The 20,213-nt window shown below is 49.1% G+C and overlaps 1 protein-coding gene across 2 annotated transcripts in view; it reads right to left on the reverse strand.

Annotated features, from left to right (window-relative positions):
- Positions 1 to 685: 685 nt before the first annotated feature.
- Positions 686 to 20,213, reverse strand: part of LOC310698967 (arf-GAP with GTPase, ANK repeat and PH domain-containing protein 1-like) — a 77,741-nt gene continuing 58,213 nt past the window's right edge. The window contains exons 7-19 of one of the 2 annotated variants that reach the window (XM_083520542.1): positions 19,563 to 19,660; positions 18,845 to 18,997; positions 17,756 to 17,842; positions 17,539 to 17,643; positions 16,267 to 16,429; positions 11,816 to 11,917; positions 11,546 to 11,692; positions 9,901 to 9,960; positions 8,466 to 8,617; positions 7,360 to 7,450; positions 5,896 to 6,118; positions 4,602 to 4,857; positions 2,203 to 2,945 (exon numbers count right to left, since the gene is read on the reverse strand). In XM_083520542.1, coding sequence (XP_083376668.1) covers positions 2,739 to 2,945; positions 4,602 to 4,857; positions 5,896 to 6,118; positions 7,360 to 7,450; positions 8,466 to 8,617; positions 9,901 to 9,960; positions 11,546 to 11,692; positions 11,816 to 11,917; positions 16,267 to 16,429; positions 17,539 to 17,643; positions 17,756 to 17,842; positions 18,845 to 18,997; positions 19,563 to 19,660 — 1,844 coding nt within the window. In that variant the 3' untranslated portion in view covers positions 2,203 to 2,738. Of the gene's footprint in view, positions 2,946 to 4,601; positions 4,858 to 5,895; positions 6,119 to 7,359; positions 7,451 to 8,465; positions 8,618 to 9,900; positions 9,961 to 11,545; positions 11,693 to 11,815; positions 11,918 to 16,266; positions 16,430 to 17,538; positions 17,644 to 17,755; positions 17,843 to 18,844; positions 18,998 to 19,562; positions 19,661 to 20,213 lie in introns of both variants that reach the window. The other variant, XM_083520543.1, reaches the window with a different exon arrangement.

The raw sequence follows: 20,213 nt of genomic DNA on the forward strand, positions 1-20,213 counted from the left end.
CAACATCCCTGGTTCAGGTGTGATACCACTTGCTCCAGCAAACTGGTTTGTAGGCAGCACCTAAAACCTTGGTTGCTCAGTTGGTTGAAGAGCAGCACTTATTGCAGCTCCTGTGGACCCGGAGTCCAGCAGATTTGCACACCTGGGCCAAGGAAGGAAGCAACATGAAAATCTCTGAATCACCAACCTTACCAGCAGCAGGATTTCATGTTAATGCTAGTATTTTGTGAGGCCTCGCATCAGATCCAGCAGTGTAGCTAGCTGGGGTGGGGTATGTAAACAAAGCAAACGCTCTCCTTCTCTGTCTCGCTAGTCCTCTTGTTTATAGTCCCTCCTGTTCACCAGACCTGTGTGGTTTGGGAAACATTCTGCCTGCTGTGATGTGCAGAGGAGTGTTGTTCTGTTCTTGCTTCGCCAGGCAGGGTGAACTTGCTTGCTGCTTCTGAGACCTCTCAAGATGAGAGCAGCATTGAAGTGTCTGTGCAGCCAGTCCTCCACCAACCTCTGGACACCCAGCCTTGATAATCTCTCTTGTGGCCACAAACACTTTCCTACTCCCTCACCCCTGCAATTCAAGGTGGCCTTAAAAGGCGTCCTTTCCTGCTTTAATCTCTGCTAGGAAGGAAGGAAACGGAGTAAGAACTGTTCCCCGCCCAGCAGCAAATCCAACTCCAGACCACACTCACAAGAAGGAATAACCAGTCTTTGTTATTACATCTTCTTACATTGTCACGTACTTACAAGTTACAATCCAAGAGATTACAACAGCGGCACAGGGCCAATACTATCAGCTCTGGCACTTCTGCGTCCCCCTCCCCCCACCCCCAAACCTCATATTTCCCCCCAGGAGGTATTATAATCCCATCCCACTGTGAGGGCTTGCACCAGAGGCTCTCCTAGAACCTTGTGCTGAACTGCCATGCCCAACAGCATAAATTACATTCAGTCTTCAGGAGCCCCCCCCCATACCCCACCTGTCCCCCTCATGACCACAGGCTCTAGTCCTCCAAGGCAGGGGGCGGAGGAGCGCAGGGGCCCGAGGTGCAAGGTAGCCCCTCTCAACATCTGGTTGTGCCAGGCCCAGCTTTCTTCACTCTGCAAGGGAGGAGGCAGTGGCAGCAGGATAGTCCTTGCCAGCAGGCCCTTCCACCTCCACCCAGGGCCTGTAAGCCTCGTGCAACACAATCGCCAATACATTCATGAGTGTGGTCCAATTCAGAAGGGCAAAGAAAGGCCTGGCGCCTCTGTGATGTGGCCGGGGTGGGCTTGTGCATCTGGCCCACTCGTTAGCTCCAGCCCTGAACAAAGCAGCCCAGAAATGAACTGAGCCACAGCCAGCACTGTGGGGAGTCATCGCCATTCACCTTCCTCCTGGAATTCACTGCCATGACCCTCATCACGGATTTGAAATAAAGCCTGAGGCCACACCACTCATCGCAAACCACACAGGTGCCTCTGCTGCAGTGATGGGACAGGAGGACGACGAACCCTGTCCCCAGACATGCTGCCCAGCCAGAGAGAGGGAAGAGTTTTACGAAGCAATAAATTAAAACAGCAGTAGTCTAGCCAGAGAAGGACGTGGAGGTGGTGTCTGGGTGATGGGGAGGGAGAGAAGGGCCTTTTTTCTTTAGTTTTCAACCCTTTCTAAAAAGCACTCTTGTTTTAAAAGCCAAGGCCTGGGGCTTTCCTATCGGTGTCCTTTGTCACACTCTCCCGGCTGCACTCAGAGCAAACAGCCACGCCTGAGCTGGCAGGCAGTGTTCTGGCGGCTGATGGCGGGAGCCTCTCCCAAGGAACCAGAAAGTGATTTGAAGGGATGAGGAGAGAGCAGGGGGCAGATCAGTGGCAGGTGCATGGTGGGAGGGGGAGTGCGCATGGCGGTTTAGGACCAAAAAGAAACCTTGTTGAAAGGCAGAAAAGGTGAAGGCTTGAAGCAGTGCCTTCTCACCCCCTCCCCAGAGGGGAAAGGAATCAAGGTGCCAAGACTGAAAGGGGGGGTGGCCTATTTGGAGAGGCCTGGCAGGGCCATTTGGAAAGGCCAAAGGGTTTCTCCCTCTGCAAACGGCATGAAGGCCCCCTCCCAAACCTTAGGCCCCTGCGCACTGCCTTACAAAAGATAAGACTCGCTGGACCACTTTTTAACCTTTTCCCTGACAGCCAAGTTTTTCTGGGCCCTCATAGAGTTGGTTAGGTGAGGCTGGGTCACTGACCACTCCAATAACACTGATTTACATTCCACCTTCAAAGCTTGTTACAAACACAGAAAGAAAGAAAAGGAAAACCCCCACTCACCACTTGCCCACCCCCGCCCTCCCCATTTCTAAAAGTCCCCAGTAACTGGGAAGAGAAAGCCATCCTGGGCCCTGATCCTTCACTCCAAGCGCTGGGGCGCATTGCTCTCTCTCTTCCCCGCAGGTGTTGGCGGCCTGCCTTAGAGATGGCTGTTGCCCTGGAGACCAGCAGAGCAGCTCAAGGCCTGGCAGTCGGGAGGAGAGTCACCAGCCGCCGAGGTGGTTCGGGTGACGGCGGCGGCAGCCTGCGCCAAGCAGAGCCATTGGAGCAGAGCTCTGGGTGGCCACCACCTCCTCATCCTGTGCGAGACGGGAACTCATGATCCAAGCTCCTTGGCACGTAGTCCGGATGCCAGAGGGGTGTGGGGTCTCCCTAGGGAGAAGAGGCATCAGTTGCTGGACCCCTGCTGCACCACTGGGATAGGGAAAGAGGCTCCCCCTGGGGTGCTACACCAGGGCAGTTCGGGCCTCGGTCCTTCCCACGCTGGCACTGCTGCTCTTCCGGCGCAGGCCAGGGGTGGCGATGCTGCTGTAGCCTTCGTTCGGGCAGCCGTGTTGCAAGAGGATGTCAGTGCATTCCTGGCTCCCTGATTGGCGGGCGTAGAAGAGGGCTGTGTGCCCAGTGGCGTCGCACGCCTTCACGTCAGCCCCATACTGTGGGGGAAAGAGCGGTTGAGCCGTGTTAGGAACCCCAAGGTGCTCACTCCAAGAAGACACAAACATACACGGAGGCTCATGCTGAGGATTGGGAAATTAGGGTTTCACCGAGTCAACAGCCTACGTTTGCACCCTCAGCTTCCCTTTACATCCACCACTTCTTTCAGTCCAGAGGCTACCTCTCTCACCACCACCGTACTTCCCTTCTTAGCTTTTTCTCAGACTCTCTCCTGCTTTTCCCACAGCTGTAACAGCAGGATAGAACAACTTCCTAGGGCTGGGACACTGCCCTGCTGCTTGGGTTCAGTTATGATCAGGCTGTGTTTGTTCTGGAGTCTGCCAAACCACCTGTGACTATTATCTTGGTGTGTTTTTTTTAAACAACCCTTCTTTCCCATCCATTTTAAAGAGCCTTTCAGTAAATAACTATCCCTGTGCCCCCACTCTCTATGCAGCAGACACTTCCAACCTGCCAAGCTGACATACGGCCCCAGCAGCACACTAGCCAGCCACCCCCTGCTGCAACCTAGTACCAAGTTATCCTGTGTATGGAATACACCACCAACATTTTTATGCATCCTGCTGACCTTTGCTAACACCATCTAGAGTACTGTTTTGATTTTAACTTAGAACAGTTAAACCGTGAGAACTGCGGGTGGGATGGGGGGGCAAGTTTGGGGAAATCTGCTAAGCTGCACAAAACCTTTGGCCTGGGATGGTCACTGCCAAAAACTGCTGGTGGGAGGACACACTGATTAGAAGCTACACTAGTCCATCCATCCCAGTACTGTCCACTCTGATTGGCAGAGGGTCTCATGTAGAAGTATTTCACGTCACCTGCAACCTGATCTTTTATATATATATATTGAAAACCTGGATATGCCAGGGATTGAACTTGGGACCTTCGTGCAAATCACATGCTCTGCTAATGAACTCTGGCCGCTTTCCCTTATATTGATTGCAGGTTGAAGCTCCATGGGCTTTAGATTTGGACCATGGATGCTCTGCATTTTTTTTAAGCTTTTAAAAATCTCAGCTGATACAAGTGTCTGAATCATTTCTTAAAGAGCCCACATTGCAGTTGTACATGCTACCACAGAACTGTCTTAATGTGATTTGGAGCTAGGGCATGGGAAATGGTGCTTTTGATGAATAACTCAGAGATTCTAGCCAATGTATACAAGCTACAAAAAGTGGCACGAGAGAGGGGGACCTAAACTAGCCGTACAAAGTGAGAGTCAGCTCTATGCCAGCCCTTGTAGACGCTTGTCTCGTTTTTCTTTCTCCCTATATAAGGGTCTCATCTGCACTCTGCGTTTAAAGGGAGCTGAGGGATGTTAGGAGACCCCTATTGCCCTCCCAGAGCTACTATTTCCAGATTGGTTCATGAATCCATCAACCCCTGCATCCTGGGAACTTTGGGAAGAGAAATAAAGGTCTCCTAGCAACTCTCAGCGGCCTTAACAGACCACACTACTCAGGATTCTTTGGGGCAAGCCATGACTGTTGAAAGTGGTATGGTACTGCTTTAACTGTAGAGTGCAGATAGGGCCTTAATCCTTTTTGACCCAGGGCACACGAAGAGAGCTGGAAGGGGACATCTGCTTCCCTTGGATCCCCAACATCTTTCACCGTCCACTGCCAAGAACTTACCCAGACCAGAAGCTGAGTAATAACCACGTGCGCCAGGTCACATGCCACGTGCAGCGCCGAGCGCCGGTCTTTGTCGCCCGTGGGGGCGTTGATCTGATCCTTGGAGCTGTGGGCCAGCAACAGCAACACAGCACCCAGGTCCTGGTCCAGCACGGCCTGGAAGAGCTGGCACCCGAGGGAAAGTTCAGAGGGGGGCAGCGGTGCCAAGAACAGCCGCTGCTCGTATTTGGCTCGAATCCATGACTCCCGCTCTTCCCTGGGAAGACAGAGAGAGAAAGAGGGGTTATGATGGCTATAGGCAAATTCCAGTTTCGGAGTCTGTATGCTGCGGAATACAAGGGGAACAGAAGGGAAGGGAAATTGTGCTTATGACCCTGGTTGAGGTTTCTTTCCCCCAGTGAGAAACAGGACTGGATGGAACAGTTGGCATGGTCCACCCAGCATGGTCCTTCTTAAGTAGAGAAGATCATCCCGCCAACTGAAGAATAGACGAGATGATTCTCAGGGACCCAACTCTGCAATATAATCATTCTGAGTCTAAGCCTAGCACTAAACAGAAAGAGCAAAACCCATAGCAATGTACACCTATGGGTTTTGTAATCGGTGAATGTAAATGGATTCTCTGTGCCCTTACATCTGCAAAAAGATTGATATTGATACATTGGAAGGGCAAAAATATGGCCTCTCTTGATCAATGGATAGATGACATGACAACTCTTGCAACCCATGAACAGATTGTTTCCAGATGAAGATTATGTATGCACAAATTTAACAATATTTGGAACTTATTTATTGAAACCATAGTGACCCATGAATCAATGTATATTTGAGAGAAACAGTATGTTCATTCATTTACATATATGTTATATAGTTCTGTAATCTTAATTATATTTTATTTTTATATTGTTGTTTTTCCTCTGACTTTTAATATGTTTTATGTATTCTTTTTCTTTTTTACTTTAACTCATATTATTATTATTATTATTACTACTACTACTACTATTATTTAAGAGTAGCTACTAAGTTGGACCGCAAACTCTAATCAGTCATGGGCACAATAAGCCAGGCAAAGTGAAGCCACTTTGACAGAAAGTGTGGCAATTGCTTAAGTTCCCCCATCTACCCCAGGTACCAGTCTAAACTGGTAGTTTAACAGCACAATTCTGCGCATGTGGACTCAGAATTTAACGCCCATGACTTTCGACAAGATTACGCTCCTGCACAGGACTGTAGCCTTAGGTCCTGGAGGCTCCAGTTGTGGCTGTGTTACAGTGGCAGCTTGCCCTGCACTCACCGTGACGACTCGCAAGTGGGTTTCCGGCGTCCTTGCGTGCATTTCTCCCAGACGCTGTTGGCCGTTTCATTGCCGATGGAGGTGAGGACCAGCGTGAGCTCCAGCGGCCAGTCGTCCAAGTCGAGGGAGCGGACCCGGGAGAGGTGGGTGCCAAGGTTCCGGTGGATGCCAGAGCACTCAATGCAGATCAACGCCCCCAAGTTCAGGCTGGCCCAGGTTGGGTCTGGGGGTGAGACAAGCCAGCCAATCAGAAATCAGGGAAGTCTCCTCTCGCCCCCTGCAAAGAGCTCACAGAGCTACAATTCCCAGAGTTCTCTAGGAAGTGAGGTTGTTAAACCACTCTGGGAATTTTAGCTCTGAAAGGGGAATAGGAATTTCCTACTAGCTCTCTGCTCTTTTTGCAGACTACAGTCCCTAGGATGCTTTGGGGGAAGCCATAATCGTTTAAAGTGGCATGATGCTCTTTAAATGCATAGTGAAGATGGGGCCTTACTCTTGCACAAAGCTTGTGCTCATCATGCCAAGATCCACCTTGAACTGCTCACCTGTCTTTTTAAAGGTTTCCTCTACCTCCCCCCCTGACAATCATATGCTCCACTGAAGAAAGCTTGGAGCTTTTGGTTTTCCTGCCCACAAACAAGGGACTGTGCCATCTTCGAGTGAAACAATGGTTTTCTACTGCCTTCCCATCTGAGCCCCAGGAGTTATCAAGTTAATGCTACAATACCCCAAATGAACAGACAAGAAAGACATGCAACAGAATTCATACAAACAATCCAGGACAGCAAAGTTCAATTGCTTCACAGACTTACAACCCCCATCAGTCTCAACCAGCATGGTCAATGTTCAGGTTTGATGGGAATTGTAATACAGTACAAAACATCTGGAGGGAACCAGATTGAAGAAGGCTGATCTAGTGGACAGGGACTAGGGAGACCTGGGTTCATGTCCCTGCTCCCCATGGGACGTTGGGCCTATACCCCACTCTAGTCCAACCTACTTCAGACTGCTGTTGTAAAGATAAAGGATGATTTTTGTACGCTGCTTTGTGAAATAAGGCTGGGATAAAAAAATTTAAAGAATTAAACGCACTCAATCCCAGCTCACTCCTGTTCCCCTACCTGCAACTATGGCATTTTGCCTATCATAGATTGTTTCATCTTGGGCAGGAGTCACACCCTCTCTCTGTTCTGCACAGCATCTAGCACATAAAATAAAGATTACATAGAAGCTGTCATAATACTCCCTGGATTCTCTGTCTCCAGACAGGATTAACCAACGTGCTGAAAGGGAACTACCTGTTCCTAAGGAACTGGCAGAAAGCAGAGCTGCGTGGTGCCAAATGGCAGCACTAATATCTCAATAGCTTTAGTGCTAATAATACCCAAGGATCAATCACTGCCAACACACACACACATCTGGAATCCCTTTAGATCCGACTGCATACAAAAGAGAAATACTTACTCAAGGCCCCACAGTCCACACATAAGGAATTGCCTTTGGCATTACGGATGGCCTGGATTGCCACTGCTTCACTCTGGCTGTCCATGCGAGCCTGTAGGGATAGAAACAGAGGGTGCATCTTCCTGCAAGCCTTTTCTTCAGAGCGCTTAAGCCTGGTCTCCCTCGCCAGGGCAATAGTTCAGTCCCTCTTCAAACCTTGAGCAAGGTTCTCGCTTTGCATGCCAGTCTTCACCCCCAACTGCAACAGGGTGGCCCCTGGAGACATTGCCTTGGGCCATGGACTTCCCTTATTTGCACTGAGACAAATGGGATCACAGAGCCTGAGAGATGGGACCTGCTTTATGGAATGCTCCACACAGGGAGGTCTGTCGAGAACCCTACCTCGCCCCAAGCTTTGGCACTGCATGTTTGGATTTCTACTGTTTTCTCTCTTTGTGTTGATTTTGTTGTATTTTTTTGGCATGGTTCTTATGCAAGTTGCTGTTTCCACCCTCCCTATTCAAAGTAAAAAAACTCATCACCACCAAATACCCAGGGTGGGGTGGGGATGTTCCTCCCTGGTGCCAGAAAAATGGGGAGAGTGTTGGGAAAATGCAGAGCTATTACAGAAAAGGCCCATCTATATAACACACGGGTGGCACTGTGGGTAAAACCACAGAGCCTAGGACTTGCTGATCAGAAGGTCGGGGGTTCGAATCCCCGCGACAAGGTGAGCTCCCGTTGCTCGGTCCCAGCTCCTGCCAACCTAGCAGTTCGAAAGCACGTCAAAGTGCAAGTAGATAAATAGGTACCGCTCCGGCGGGAAGGTAAACGGCATTTCCGTGCACTGCTCTGGTTTGCGAGAAGCAGCTTAGTGATGTTGGCCACATGACCCAGAAGCTGTATGCCGGCTCCCTCGGCCAATAAAGCGAGATGAGCACTGCAACCCCAGAGTCGGCCACAACTGGACCTAATGGTCAGGGGTCCCTTTACCTTTATATAACACGTTAAGTGGAAGGTGTGATCATGACAACTACATGGTAGCCAATATTGAGACAGGCAAGCCTAGATCATTGCAGGGTAGAGTTGTATGTGTCCCCGTGTTTTTTTGGGGGAGGGATCAGTACCTTGTTCTTGCTACTCTCGCAGCACTGCAAGCTAGCCAAGATCTGGCTCTCGATAGCCTGGACCCAGGAGTCCCTCTCTTCAATGGTGCTGGCTTCAAAATGCCATGTCTGCCCTGTACTGGAGACGATGATGAACTCAAAGTTCTCCTCCTCTGTGGATACAAAAGAGCAGGTTCCAGCTGGACCGCAGTGGAGGCTGGATGAATCCTAGGGCTTCCAACCCACATATTTTCCCTCCCTGCGCTCCCCTAAGGGGCAGGTTCAACACACCCAGAGAATGGGGAGGATGCCCTTCAGGGGGAGTGACATGGACAAGAGCCACGGCTTGTGCTCACTAACAGCCCCAAACCCCATAAGGAGAGCCAGAGGCAGAGTTTTGAGGCACACACCTTCCTGAGAGCACAAGTCCCATGATTACACTTATTCAAATATTTGCCACTGCCAACGTGCAAACATATTTGCTACTGCAAAAGTATTTACATAGCGCCCTAAAGTTGTGGAATGCTGTACAATGTGTGTTTTGCCTGGGGTTTTTTTGCCGGCTCTCTCACAACCGTGCTATAAACTGCCAGTTCCCAGGTTACAGATGGGAGGGGGGACAAGGGGAGTGAAAAAATGGCACACGCTGTGGGGTCCAGAAGAGGCGGGGCTTGAACTCAGGTCCCCTCAGCCCCAGACCTGCGGCTTGAATAAATGGGCCTTAGTCTCTTCCGGAGTCTTCAAGAAAATCTCCAAAAGTTAACGGTACAGCAGTGCCTTTAGTAAGGGCAACTAAAAGGTGACAAGCAAACAAGCAAGTTTTTTAGTTCATCAAAACCCTTAATGAGGTTGGTGGAAGAACACAACAATGACAACCACCAGGGCATTAAAAAGGGGCTGGTGCCATAATGCCACAATGTGGTGGCTTCCCAAACTCTCCCCCTTCAGGGCTCTCTGTCCTCTGTTGACGTGCCTGCCAAGGAACCTCTGGGCACGGCAGAGGTTTCTGGGGGAAGGTATTCTAGGGCACCCATGGGGCCTTCCTGTTCACCTGTACACACTAAGAGGGGACTCCAGACACACCCAGCAATCCCCAAGGCTGTACAGTTCAGGATGAGATGGGGCTCATCTGTCATTACAGATCTTCCAGTTGAGGAAGCCCTGAGGAGCCCGCAGGCTCTGTGGAACACAGTTTGGAAACAGCCATCTTAAAGGAATTCCGGGAGCTCAGCCACCTTTGCAAACCCGATGTGAGCAGGGAGGGACATTTTAACACTCCCCGGGGGCTGGGGGGTTGTTAAGGAGAGGCAGAATAGGACGGAAGCTTTCTTGATCCCGGGGGAAGCGTTTTGGGGACAGACATCTACGCAGGCTGCACGTCACGATGTAAGCACAATCGCATGCAACAGGCGCCACGGCACAAAAGGAGCTCGCGCCTGCCCCCGCCACTCATTACCTGTTTTATAAATATTTCTTAAACTACCAAAGGTTTTTAATTTCCACATTTTACGCTTGGCTGCGGAGGGTCCGGAGGGGAAGCAGGAAGCGAGAGGCAGAGAAAGAGAAGGGAGGAAAAGAAGAAAGGGGAGAGTGTTCAGAGGAGGAGAAAAATAAGAACCAAAAAAAGCAGAGGCTATCCAGAACCCACGGGCCCAGGGGGTGGCAGTGGCGGTGGATGCGTGAAGAGTCGCAAGGGAGAGTGAGGGAGGAAGCTGCGTGAGCCGCGACAAACCCTTCCTGGGCAAGTGGGCATACAGCAAAACCGCAAGAGTGGAAATGAAAGGCTTCGCATCAGCTGCCTAAGTGTAGACAGAACAGAAGAGGTGGGGGTGGGAGCGGGAAGCCCAGTTGGACTTAGGGTGGTGCCTTCCGGACTCAGAACCTGTGGGGTGTTACCCTTCAAAAAACCCACTGGTTTCAGCATGGCCTCCCCGCAGTCTAAATTCGTACTTCCTGAGGCCGGGCAGGCTGAAGACAGTGCTGGCCTTTCCTCTAGATCAGGGGTGGCTAATATTTTCCTTGAACCCTTTGGCCAATTCTCCAGCAAGTTATGGGGCCAAGAGTGGGTGTGGCCATCACACACTCTTAGGGATCATCCACATTTCCCCCAGGAAAATCCATTCTTTAGAGCTAAATCGGACCAAACGTCAGTTGGATTTCTCTGGGTTGACATATGCTCCAATTGAGCACTAAAGAATGGGTTTTCTAGCGGGAAGCAGTCGGGCAAAGGCAAAACCGGTTGAACCCATGCCTACAAAGCAGGGGACAAGTGGACGTGTGGATGAGCCCTTGCATGCTGGCTGGAGCTGATGAGAGTTGGGAGTCTAACAACATTGAGAACCACAGGTTCCCCAGCCATGATCTAGTGTGATCCACTAGATCAGGCAGAGGGAGCTTCCAGTTCACAGACCACATTGGTCCCAGCAGAGACCATTTCCGCTCCACAGACAACAATCTGCTCCACATCCAACTTCATAAGATCAGAGATCATCACAGGAGCCATTTTTCCTTTGAAAAGCAGCTTGTCTTCACAGTGATGTAAGGTGACTGACAGGCAGATGGCCTCACTCCCCTGTCAATATCGGTAAATACCCAATCCCAGTTCACGGGATCATTCCCTACATTTTTCTGAGGGAGAAGGAAGATGTGAAGTGGGAATTTGGGCAGAGTGCTTGGGGGTTCGCAATAGATGTTATCTCCACTGTGGAAGGGAGTCTTCCCTCTTGTGCAAAGACTGTCACTCTGGCAAATATATGCATGTCTTCCCAGGAGTGTGGCTACTTATTTTGAATGGTGAGGTGAGCAAGCTCCTTCTCCTGTACTTATGGAAATTTGCATTACCAGGAGCAAACCAGCTGGGGCCACAACTTTTCCTACCCTAGAAAACAACGGGGTGGTCCTTCTAAGATCTCAAAAATGTTAACCCCTGAAATGTAGGGTCAGTGTGATGTCACTACAGGCACAATTTTTAAATATCAGCTCAGTGCATCATTCCTAAGTCTGTCCCCGCAGTCTGGAGGGGCAAAGAGTGAGGTTCTCAGGGGCCAGGAGTCCACGAGCCAGTCTCCCTTGCAGACAAAACCAAGGCAGCTGCCTCTTACCTTCTGCCTGCCCTGCAGACCCCTCTGTTTTTGAAGGAGTTGACAGCTTCTTCCTCCTGTGCTTCTTTCTGTCAACCATAGGGGATGGAGGTGGGTCTTTCCCACCGCTGCCAGGGCTGGAGAGCCCTTCTGCAGCCATGGCTACCTCTGCAGAAACAGGCAGGAGAAACAGATCACATTGCTTCATCCTTCCCTCTGGGCTCAAAGCAGCCCTTTCCCAGCATCCTCTCTCCTCCATCCTGGGAGCTTCCAGGTCTGTGCTGAACTTACCAGCCTTGGAAGAGGACACAGATCGCTGCAGGCGCTCAGGTTTGCCTAAGAGTTTGATCGCTGGGTCGACAGGAGGATTCAGCAGACCTGGACTGGGGCAAGCTGGGTGGAGGGGAAGAGAAGGAAATTATGAAGCTGTGTCAGTTAGGACATTCGCACAACTGGCCCAGAACTGCCACCTCTGACTTCCATCAGCACTTTAAAATCTCTCAGGTTTTCTCCAGGTTTCAGCTGAAAAAGGTGGAAACCTGTATCTAATACCTTCTGCATGAAAAGCATTTGCACAAGAGTAAACTGTGGCCTGCCAACAAAGGCCCGTATAGTAAAAACTATGGTTTTCCCAGTAGTGATGTATGGAAGTGAGAGCTGGACCATCAAGAAGGCTGATCGCCAAAGAATTGATGCTTTTGAATTATGGTGCTGGAGGAGACTCTTGAGAGTCCCCTGGACTGCAAGAAGATCCAACCTCTCCATTCTGAAGGAAATCAGCCCTGAGTGTTCACTGGAAGGACAGATCATGAAGCTGAGGCGCCAATACTTTGGCCACCTCATGAGAAGAGAAGACTCCCTGGAAAAGACCCTGATGTTGGGAAAGATGGAGGGCACAAGGAGAAGGGGACGACAGAGGACGAGATGGTTGGACAGTGTTCTCGAAGCTACCAGCATGAGTTTGACCAAACTGCGGGAGGCAGTGGAAGACAGAAGGGCCTGGCGTGCTCTGGTCCAGGGGGTCACAAAGAGTCAGATACGACTAAACGACTAAACAACAACAAAACTGTGGCCTCTCAAGGTGTGACTATCCTAGTTTCCTAGATGTGAGTTCCTCAACATAGTACCCATGGGGCCCGAAGACATCACTTGGTGCTGGCCAAGGGCCCTTGCTCTTCCCATTTGAGTTCATCTAAATAACTATGGCTTTTGAGGAGGGGGGGGGGTACCTGATTTTTAAAAATTCTTGGCCTGCATTCTTTTTGTTTTGTTGGAGGTGTAGGTGTTTTGGGTATGGATTCTGAGCATTGCCAGTGAGCATTCTTTTGTGAAATGGGTATTTTGTAACACTCACAACAGTTTCTGAGATTTCTAAATGTGCCCCGTTTCTCAAATAAAGCTTGAATAACCAGGTCTGGTTATTTACACGGCCATTTCATCAGTCTGAACCAGTGAGAAATCACAGCAGTGTGTCCAAAGCTAAGCCTAAATCTCTCCTGAGCGTATCTTCAGCTCAAGAGATGAAACGGGCCACCCGTTAGGCCCCCGATTTTCCCCCTCATTGCCAATCCCACCCCTAGTGCTACAATTTCGCCACCTATGAATGAGGCAGCAAATATAAAAGGGCCTTAGGCTTTATCCCCACTTCCACTTGTGCTGTACATTTGTTGTTGTTGTTTCGTCGTTTAGTCGTGTCCGACTCTTCGTGACCCCATGGACCAGAGCACGCCAGGCACTTCTGTCTTCCACTGCCTCCCGCAGTTTGGTCAAACTCATGCTGGTAGCTTCAAGAACACTATCCAACCATCTCGTCCTCTGTCGTCCCCTTCTCCTTGTGCCCTCCATCTTTCCCAACATCAGGGTCTTTTCCAGGGAGTCTTCTCTTCTCATGAGGTGGCCAAAGTATTGGAGCTTCAGCTTCAGGATCTGTCCTTCCAGTGAGCACTCAGGGCTGATTTCCTTCAGAATGGATAGGTTTGATCTTCTTGCAGTCCATGGGACTCTCAAGAGTCTCCTCCAGCACCATAATTCAAAAGCATCAATTCTTTGGCGATCAGCCTTCTTTATGGTCCAGCTTTCATTTCCATACATCACTACTGGGAAAACCATAGCTTTTACTATATGGACCTTTGTTGGCAAGGTGATGTCTCTACTTTTTAAGATGCTATCTAGGTTTGTCATTGCTTTTCTCCCAAGAAGCAGGCGTCTTTTAATTTCGTGGCTGCTGTCACCTGTGCTGTACATACAAGGGAAATTTATTGCAGTTGCAAGGCTTCCTACAGGGGGCGCTGCTGCTTCATCTTACAGCTGTTTTCCCCACACTAAGGCTAAAGGGAAAATTCAGTTCCCCAGGTTTGTGAATTAAACTGAAACGATTATACTTAGCAAATGCTCCAATTCAACCTGGCACCATTAGACACCTCGGCACAAAGAAATATGACTCCATTTAATAAGTTAAGCTAATTGCCCAAAGCCAAAATTCATCATAATTTTTTTTTTATTAGAGCTTTGATTTGATTAGATGGGAATCAATTCTTCGATTTGAGCATTTTCACGGAGGAGGAGAAGGTGTGCAGCACCTCCAGGAAACCCGAAGATATCGTGGAGTTCATTTACTGCAATCGTGCAGGAAGGGAATGCTGTGTTTTGGAGCTGGAACTCCTTGCAGCAGATGTACATAACTTGTGTCCCACCAACCACAAATGGGGATGTATTAAGAGGAGCTCAATAGACCAACCTTGTAAATAACCACTAGCCTGGTCACCTGTGGTAAAATGGTGACAAAAGCAGGGAAGCTTTACTGAAGCTGGCTCTTTTTATCTTCCGGGTACAAATGCCTAACGTAGACACACGCTGCAAGGCTGGTTAGGAGAACTGGCTGTGGAATAGTTCCAGGAAGTTAGTCGCATGTCGGCAATAGATCTCCTGGGTTTGCTGCCTGCCCAAGACTGCAGAAAGTGCGGGGAGGGGGTGTCAAGATCCTAGCAGACAGTCATGGGGGGGGTGATATGCAGGTGGGTCACAAGAGGCCCCACTGTATGGATTTTTACATCCTCTGCTGGAAAGAGGTGAATGGTTCTGATGTACAATGAGGAGGAGAAGGAGGAAGGGCGAACGCTCCCCATCAGGGGACAAATTGCATGCTGTTTAGGGAGTGGTTGGAATGTACAGAACTGCTCACCTTGACATTTCCTTTCTAAGGTGCCATCGCCGTGGGACGATATTTCTATTTTCATCGGACATAATTCAATCCCAAATGGAAGCTATTCCCCCTTTTGATGTTGTTTCCTATGACCATAAGGGTAATCCAAAACATACCCAGGAACTCGCCTCCCATTTTGGAATTAATTGGAAGACTGGGAAATATTATGCACATTTGCAGACTTTTGAACGCCCACGCACCACTTTTTGGGTGATGTCCCCCAGCTCATGTTCATGATTTGATACTCTTGATCTGTTTTATGCGGTGTGTGTGTTTCTTAGGGAGTCATCTGGGACTTCAGTGGTTCCCAAACAGTTCTCATGGGCTACTTGAAAATTGCTGATTTTCTTGGCGGAACATTTAATGCCTTTTCTGCTTGTTGTAGCAATGTTGTCAGATGTTGCATGACTTTTAATTGTATTTTTGCTGATCACGTTGTATTTTATTGGATTACAATTTGCATTCAATGGAATACAAATTATAATACAATATGAGAAGCAATAAAAATCGAAAAGCAGTATGAATATTTAATGCCAAAGACCACCTGAATGAAGCTTGTAGAAACCCTATTTTAGATCACTGATGTCTTTAATTATTTGGCCTTAATACATTAACACTGTGAGCAGAATGTGGTTTTTATTTCCTGCTCCCAGCTGATTCACTTTTAAAGAGGTTGACTTATTTTCTTGATTCCTATGTCTGGATCAGTAGAATAAAAATATTTCAGGAGGCACAGCCACTTCAAACTTTCTCACATGCAAAGCATTAAATACTCACACAGAGATTGTCTGACAATCTCTCACACACCTGTTTCCCAGCACATGGCATGTGCAAATTGGCCTGTCATGACAGCATGCACATGTACAGAGAAAGAGACACATGTTCAACCATCATGCATGACATGTGGGTTTCTCTCCCCCCCCCCATACGAGGCGTGTCATAGCTGAGCCAGCTGTTCGTTAAAAACACTATTTTGTTGTTTTTCATCATTTCCTTCTGTTACACCCTTCCTTGGCTGTTACTAATTAAGGTTAAACAAAAGTGTGAGTGCATCAACATCATAGTGCAAAGGGAGGGGGGATGCTTGGCTTTGCGAGTGGCTGGAATCTCAGAGAATTGCAAATAAAGAAAACACAACGTATCGGGAGTGTGAACTAACAAGCAGTAATTATACACACAGCCAAACACCATGCAAGTATTCCTTCCCTGGCAAACTTGCAAGTGTCAGAGCTCTGATTTTTGTGCTGTTGCTGCCCAAGAAACCCCATTTGAGTCTCACACTGAGGCATCAACCTGCCTAGCTAGGATGTCCAGGCCACACGTGAGACTCAGTGTGTTGTAGTGTGATCCCTAAAGGTGCTGGGGCAGGGAAGGAGCAAAGCACTCGGGGTCTCCTGTTGAAGTTAAAAATCCTCTCCCGCTCCTACCCCAGCAACTTGAAAGGGTTTGGGGTTTTTTCTTAATGTCAGGAGATACAGCCGCTGCAGTGCTCTCCCATCCTAAATCTGCTAAGCCCATGATGTGGGAACAAGCCACTTACTGCTGGTGTCCCCGACTCCCACACTGCTCACGTCTTTGACCAAACCGTTGATGCTCGAGGAAGTGCCACAGGCAGAGATGGCTCTGGGTGGGCGTTTGCCGGGCACCTTGACGGTGGTGCGGAGCAGGTCCATTTCTTTGCCGTGGCTGCTATGGATATAGTCCTGCAAAGGCACAAAGACCAGATTCTTTTTGGGTGGGGCGGGAATTAAGAGAATGGATCACATGCACATACATACAGAATGGTGCAGCTGTTTTGGACACAAGTAGGGCTGGACAGAACGGTATGCACCCAGTCTCTGTGTCCCTTGCACGCAAGTAGACCAGCAGGGCTGTTACACCAAGTGATTGTGTGGATTTTTAGGTGAAATCTGGGAAAAAAACCACACGCTTTTAAAATGCACCTGCTGGAAACACACATCTTTTTCTTCACACCACTGCCCAGGGGCTGGTGTTATGGCATCATGAGGAACGGCTAAGGGAGCTGGGCATGTTTAGCCTGGAGAAGAGGAGGTTAAGGGGTGATATGATAGCCATGTTCAAATATATAAAAGGATGTCACATAGAGGAGGGAGAAAGGTTGTTTTCTGCTGCTCCCGAGAAGTGGACACGGAGCAATGGATCCAAACTACAAGAAAGAAGATTCCACCTAAACATTAGGAAGAACTTCCTGACAGTAAGAGCTGTTTGACAGTGGAATTTGCTGCCAAGGAGTGTGGTGGAGTCTCCTACTTTGGAGGTCTTTAAGCAGAGGCTTGACAACCATATGTCAGGAGTGCTCTGATGGTGTTTCCTGCTTGGCAGGGGGTTGGACTCGATGGCCCTTGTGGTCTCTTCCAACTCTATGATTCTATGATTCTATGATTCTATGATTCTATGTGCTGCCACATGAATGTCACAAGTGCCACGCTTTCTAGCATCTCCAATCAGCTAGAAATGTTTTGTAAAAAGAAAAGGGGGTGGGCAAGAGCCAGAAAGCCCTGGCATTACCTTGCAAATAAAAACTCCAAAACAAAACAAAGAAAGCCCCTAGCAACAGCAACAACGTAAGCATAAGTGGACCAGGCTTAGAACGGTCTGTAGAAATGTGATCTAATCCATATGTCTATTTTCCAATCTGGCCATGATCTGCTGGATGTCTCCCTCATACACATTTTGTGGTTTTATTGCAGTCTGCTGCCTTTAGATGGTAATGTGTAGGACTTGACAATGCGACTAGCCAAGCCCTGGTGTGTTTGGAGCTGATGGAAGCTGGAGTACATGGAGCACTTACATTAATGCTGGGGTGATAGAAGAGAAGCCCATTGCTGGAGAGAGTCACGTATTTTTTCTTCCACTCCTTGTTCAGAGAATTGCCGCTTCGTTTCAGCAGGAAACTCTAATGGGAGAGAGGCGGTGAAGGCCGGGGGTTACCGACGGTGCCCGGACTCTTGCAACCGAGGGTTCAGAGGACTGGCAAACAGTTGCCAGGACAAATATAAGGAGGTCACCTGTTTGATGGGTATGGCTCGGCCACTTCCCGTGTTTTCCCCTCTGCTGTCCAGGCTCCGCTTCTCGGTGTCACTCCCTCTGCGATTCTGCAAAGAGACACAGCTGGGGTTCAAAGGTAACGTCCAACCATGGTTTGCCATTATGCCTTCACAAAACATGCCTTGCAAAATAGCCAGCAACATGAATCTGTAAACTATGGCTTGAAGCTAATTTACAAACCATAGTTCGGGCAAAGTGAAGTTACAGTCGAAGCATCAAAGCATGGGGTTGGGGGGGGGCATTGCTTGCCCCAAAGCTGGGAATAGCCTAAGAAGCGAGGAAACAGACCTGAAAGTCTTTGGATACTGGGGCTGGTGGAGTTGCTTCCATGGTGGCCTGTCTCACCATCAAATCACACTGGGAGAGGAGAGGGCGGCCAGGGAAGGTTGAGGAGGGCAGGGCTCAGAAGAGATTCAAAAACAAGGAGAGCTGCCTTATTTGTTCATCTAATCCAGTAATGCCTACTCTGACTGACAACAGCGGTTATCCAGGGTGTTATATAGAAACACTTTCCCATCTCCTGTTACCCAATCCCTCTGTGTTGCTGTGGTTCACGATGTTGCCCCTTGATAGCGGAGGGTTATTTTCAGTGTGGACTAGGGGGTGGAGGAGAAATTTGATTCCGTTTGCATTTAAAGCTTCATTTCTCAAATTTGCTTTTTCCAAAACAACATGAGGACCAAAGCGCAGCTACCCTTTGAAATATTTATCTGAATTTTGCGATGTAGTTTTCTAGCCAAGCTGTGTTTACAGAATGAAGATGTTCATGAAAATAATGTACAAAAATGCTTGACATGATTGCAAAAACATGTAACTCAGTCAGCACTGAATTAAAAATGCGTTTATTAGAAGAAAACCACACCAAAGACTTTTTTAAAAAAGGTAATTTGCAAATTGCTGCAAAAAGGTGGAGAACCAAATTTAAGATGGGAAAAATGAGAAATTGAGAGAACTGGAAATTGACAGATCCTTCCATCCTCAGTCTGGACTGGGCCACCCACCCTTTGGCCTCCCTTGTCCCATGACTGGTGGACTCCCCTGGAACTCACCGCAAAAAGGCTGGTTCGGCGTTTGGTGCCACGATGCAGGGAGCTGGGTGTGCCAATTATAGCGGTGGCCTCCCCACGCAGCTCCCGGTGGCTGATGTTGGGCGTGGAAGGAAGGGATGAGGAGTAGTCGCTCGTGTGGCCACCGTTACTTGCCTAGAGGGGGAGGAAAAGACCAGGCAGACTTATGCCAGCCCCTAAAAGCAAAGGAAGACAGACACGCAGGTCCGGCAGGGCCTTGGCTGTGCGAAATCAAGTGGCAAAGGTCCTGCGTGTGTGATTGAATGCTTGAAAATGAAAAAAAGCAGCACCCCAGGTACAAAAATAGCACTGCCAAGGAGATGGCTAGGCTGTGGAATTTTTTCTGCTTCTCCTTCCACTTTCCCCCAGGAAAACCCACTGTTTACCACTTAATCGGAACCAATGGCAACAGGATTTTCTGTGGATTTATGTTTCCTCTGATTCAGTGGTAAAACGATGGGACAAATGAGGAACCACTTGGATCCGTGCTTTCTAGGCACAGGAGAAGTGGAAGTGCGGACGACGAGCCCTAAGCGCCGACAGAGGAAGCTCATGCAAAGAGATCCACTAGATCCATGGGGCTTAGCCTCACACCCTCCCTCTCCATTCACGGTGCTGTGCCACCAGCAGGAGGAAACTCCGATTCCCGTAACTGGGCCCATTCAGGGGGATGTACTTGCGCGAGGTAGATTCCACCCACCGGCGTGGAGACGGCTGAATGGCTGGGGGTGCTGGGCAAAGATTTGCAAGATGCAAGGAGCTGCTGCTGTTTCTTCATATTCACAATCTTCTGAGCAACTGCAGTTGGGGGAGGAAAATACACATATATATCTGTAAATCGTAGGGCTGCTCAGATCCTCCAGTTGCCACACTGGAAATCGGCTATAAATGCTCAAAAGGGAAAAAAACTTTGCAGGGGACATGACTGCAGACCCTGCAACATCCAAGCTCCACAGACACTGTTTGAGTCCCATCCCATCCACACTTGCCAGTCCTGCAAGGGCCAGGTCATGCACACCCTGAACAAACTCTCTGCTGGGGCCCTTGACACCCCCCCACATCCAGCAGAATAGGAGTCACATCCAGGAGGGGCTCATGAAAGGGGTCTTTCTCCATGCAATTAGCCCCATGCTGGGAGGGTGCCAATTGGGTGGGGAATACACATGTGATGCGTCCCCTTTGCTCAAACCTGGTCATATTATTCACATGTGCTCTTCTGCAGCATGAGATCACACCATGTGCAAGCAGCTCCCGCATCATCTGGTGCACGTGTGATGGGGAGCTTGGTCTCCCTGTAGCTCAGTGAGTTACACCATGGTGCTGATAACACTCAAGGTTGCAGGTTCAATCC

This window comes from Podarcis liolepis, assembly GCF_965112155.1.
Source record: "Podarcis liolepis genome assembly, contig: HAP1_SCAFFOLD_22, whole genome shotgun sequence".
Classification (NCBI taxonomy): Eukaryota; Metazoa; Chordata; class Lepidosauria; order Squamata; family Lacertidae; genus Podarcis; species Podarcis liolepis.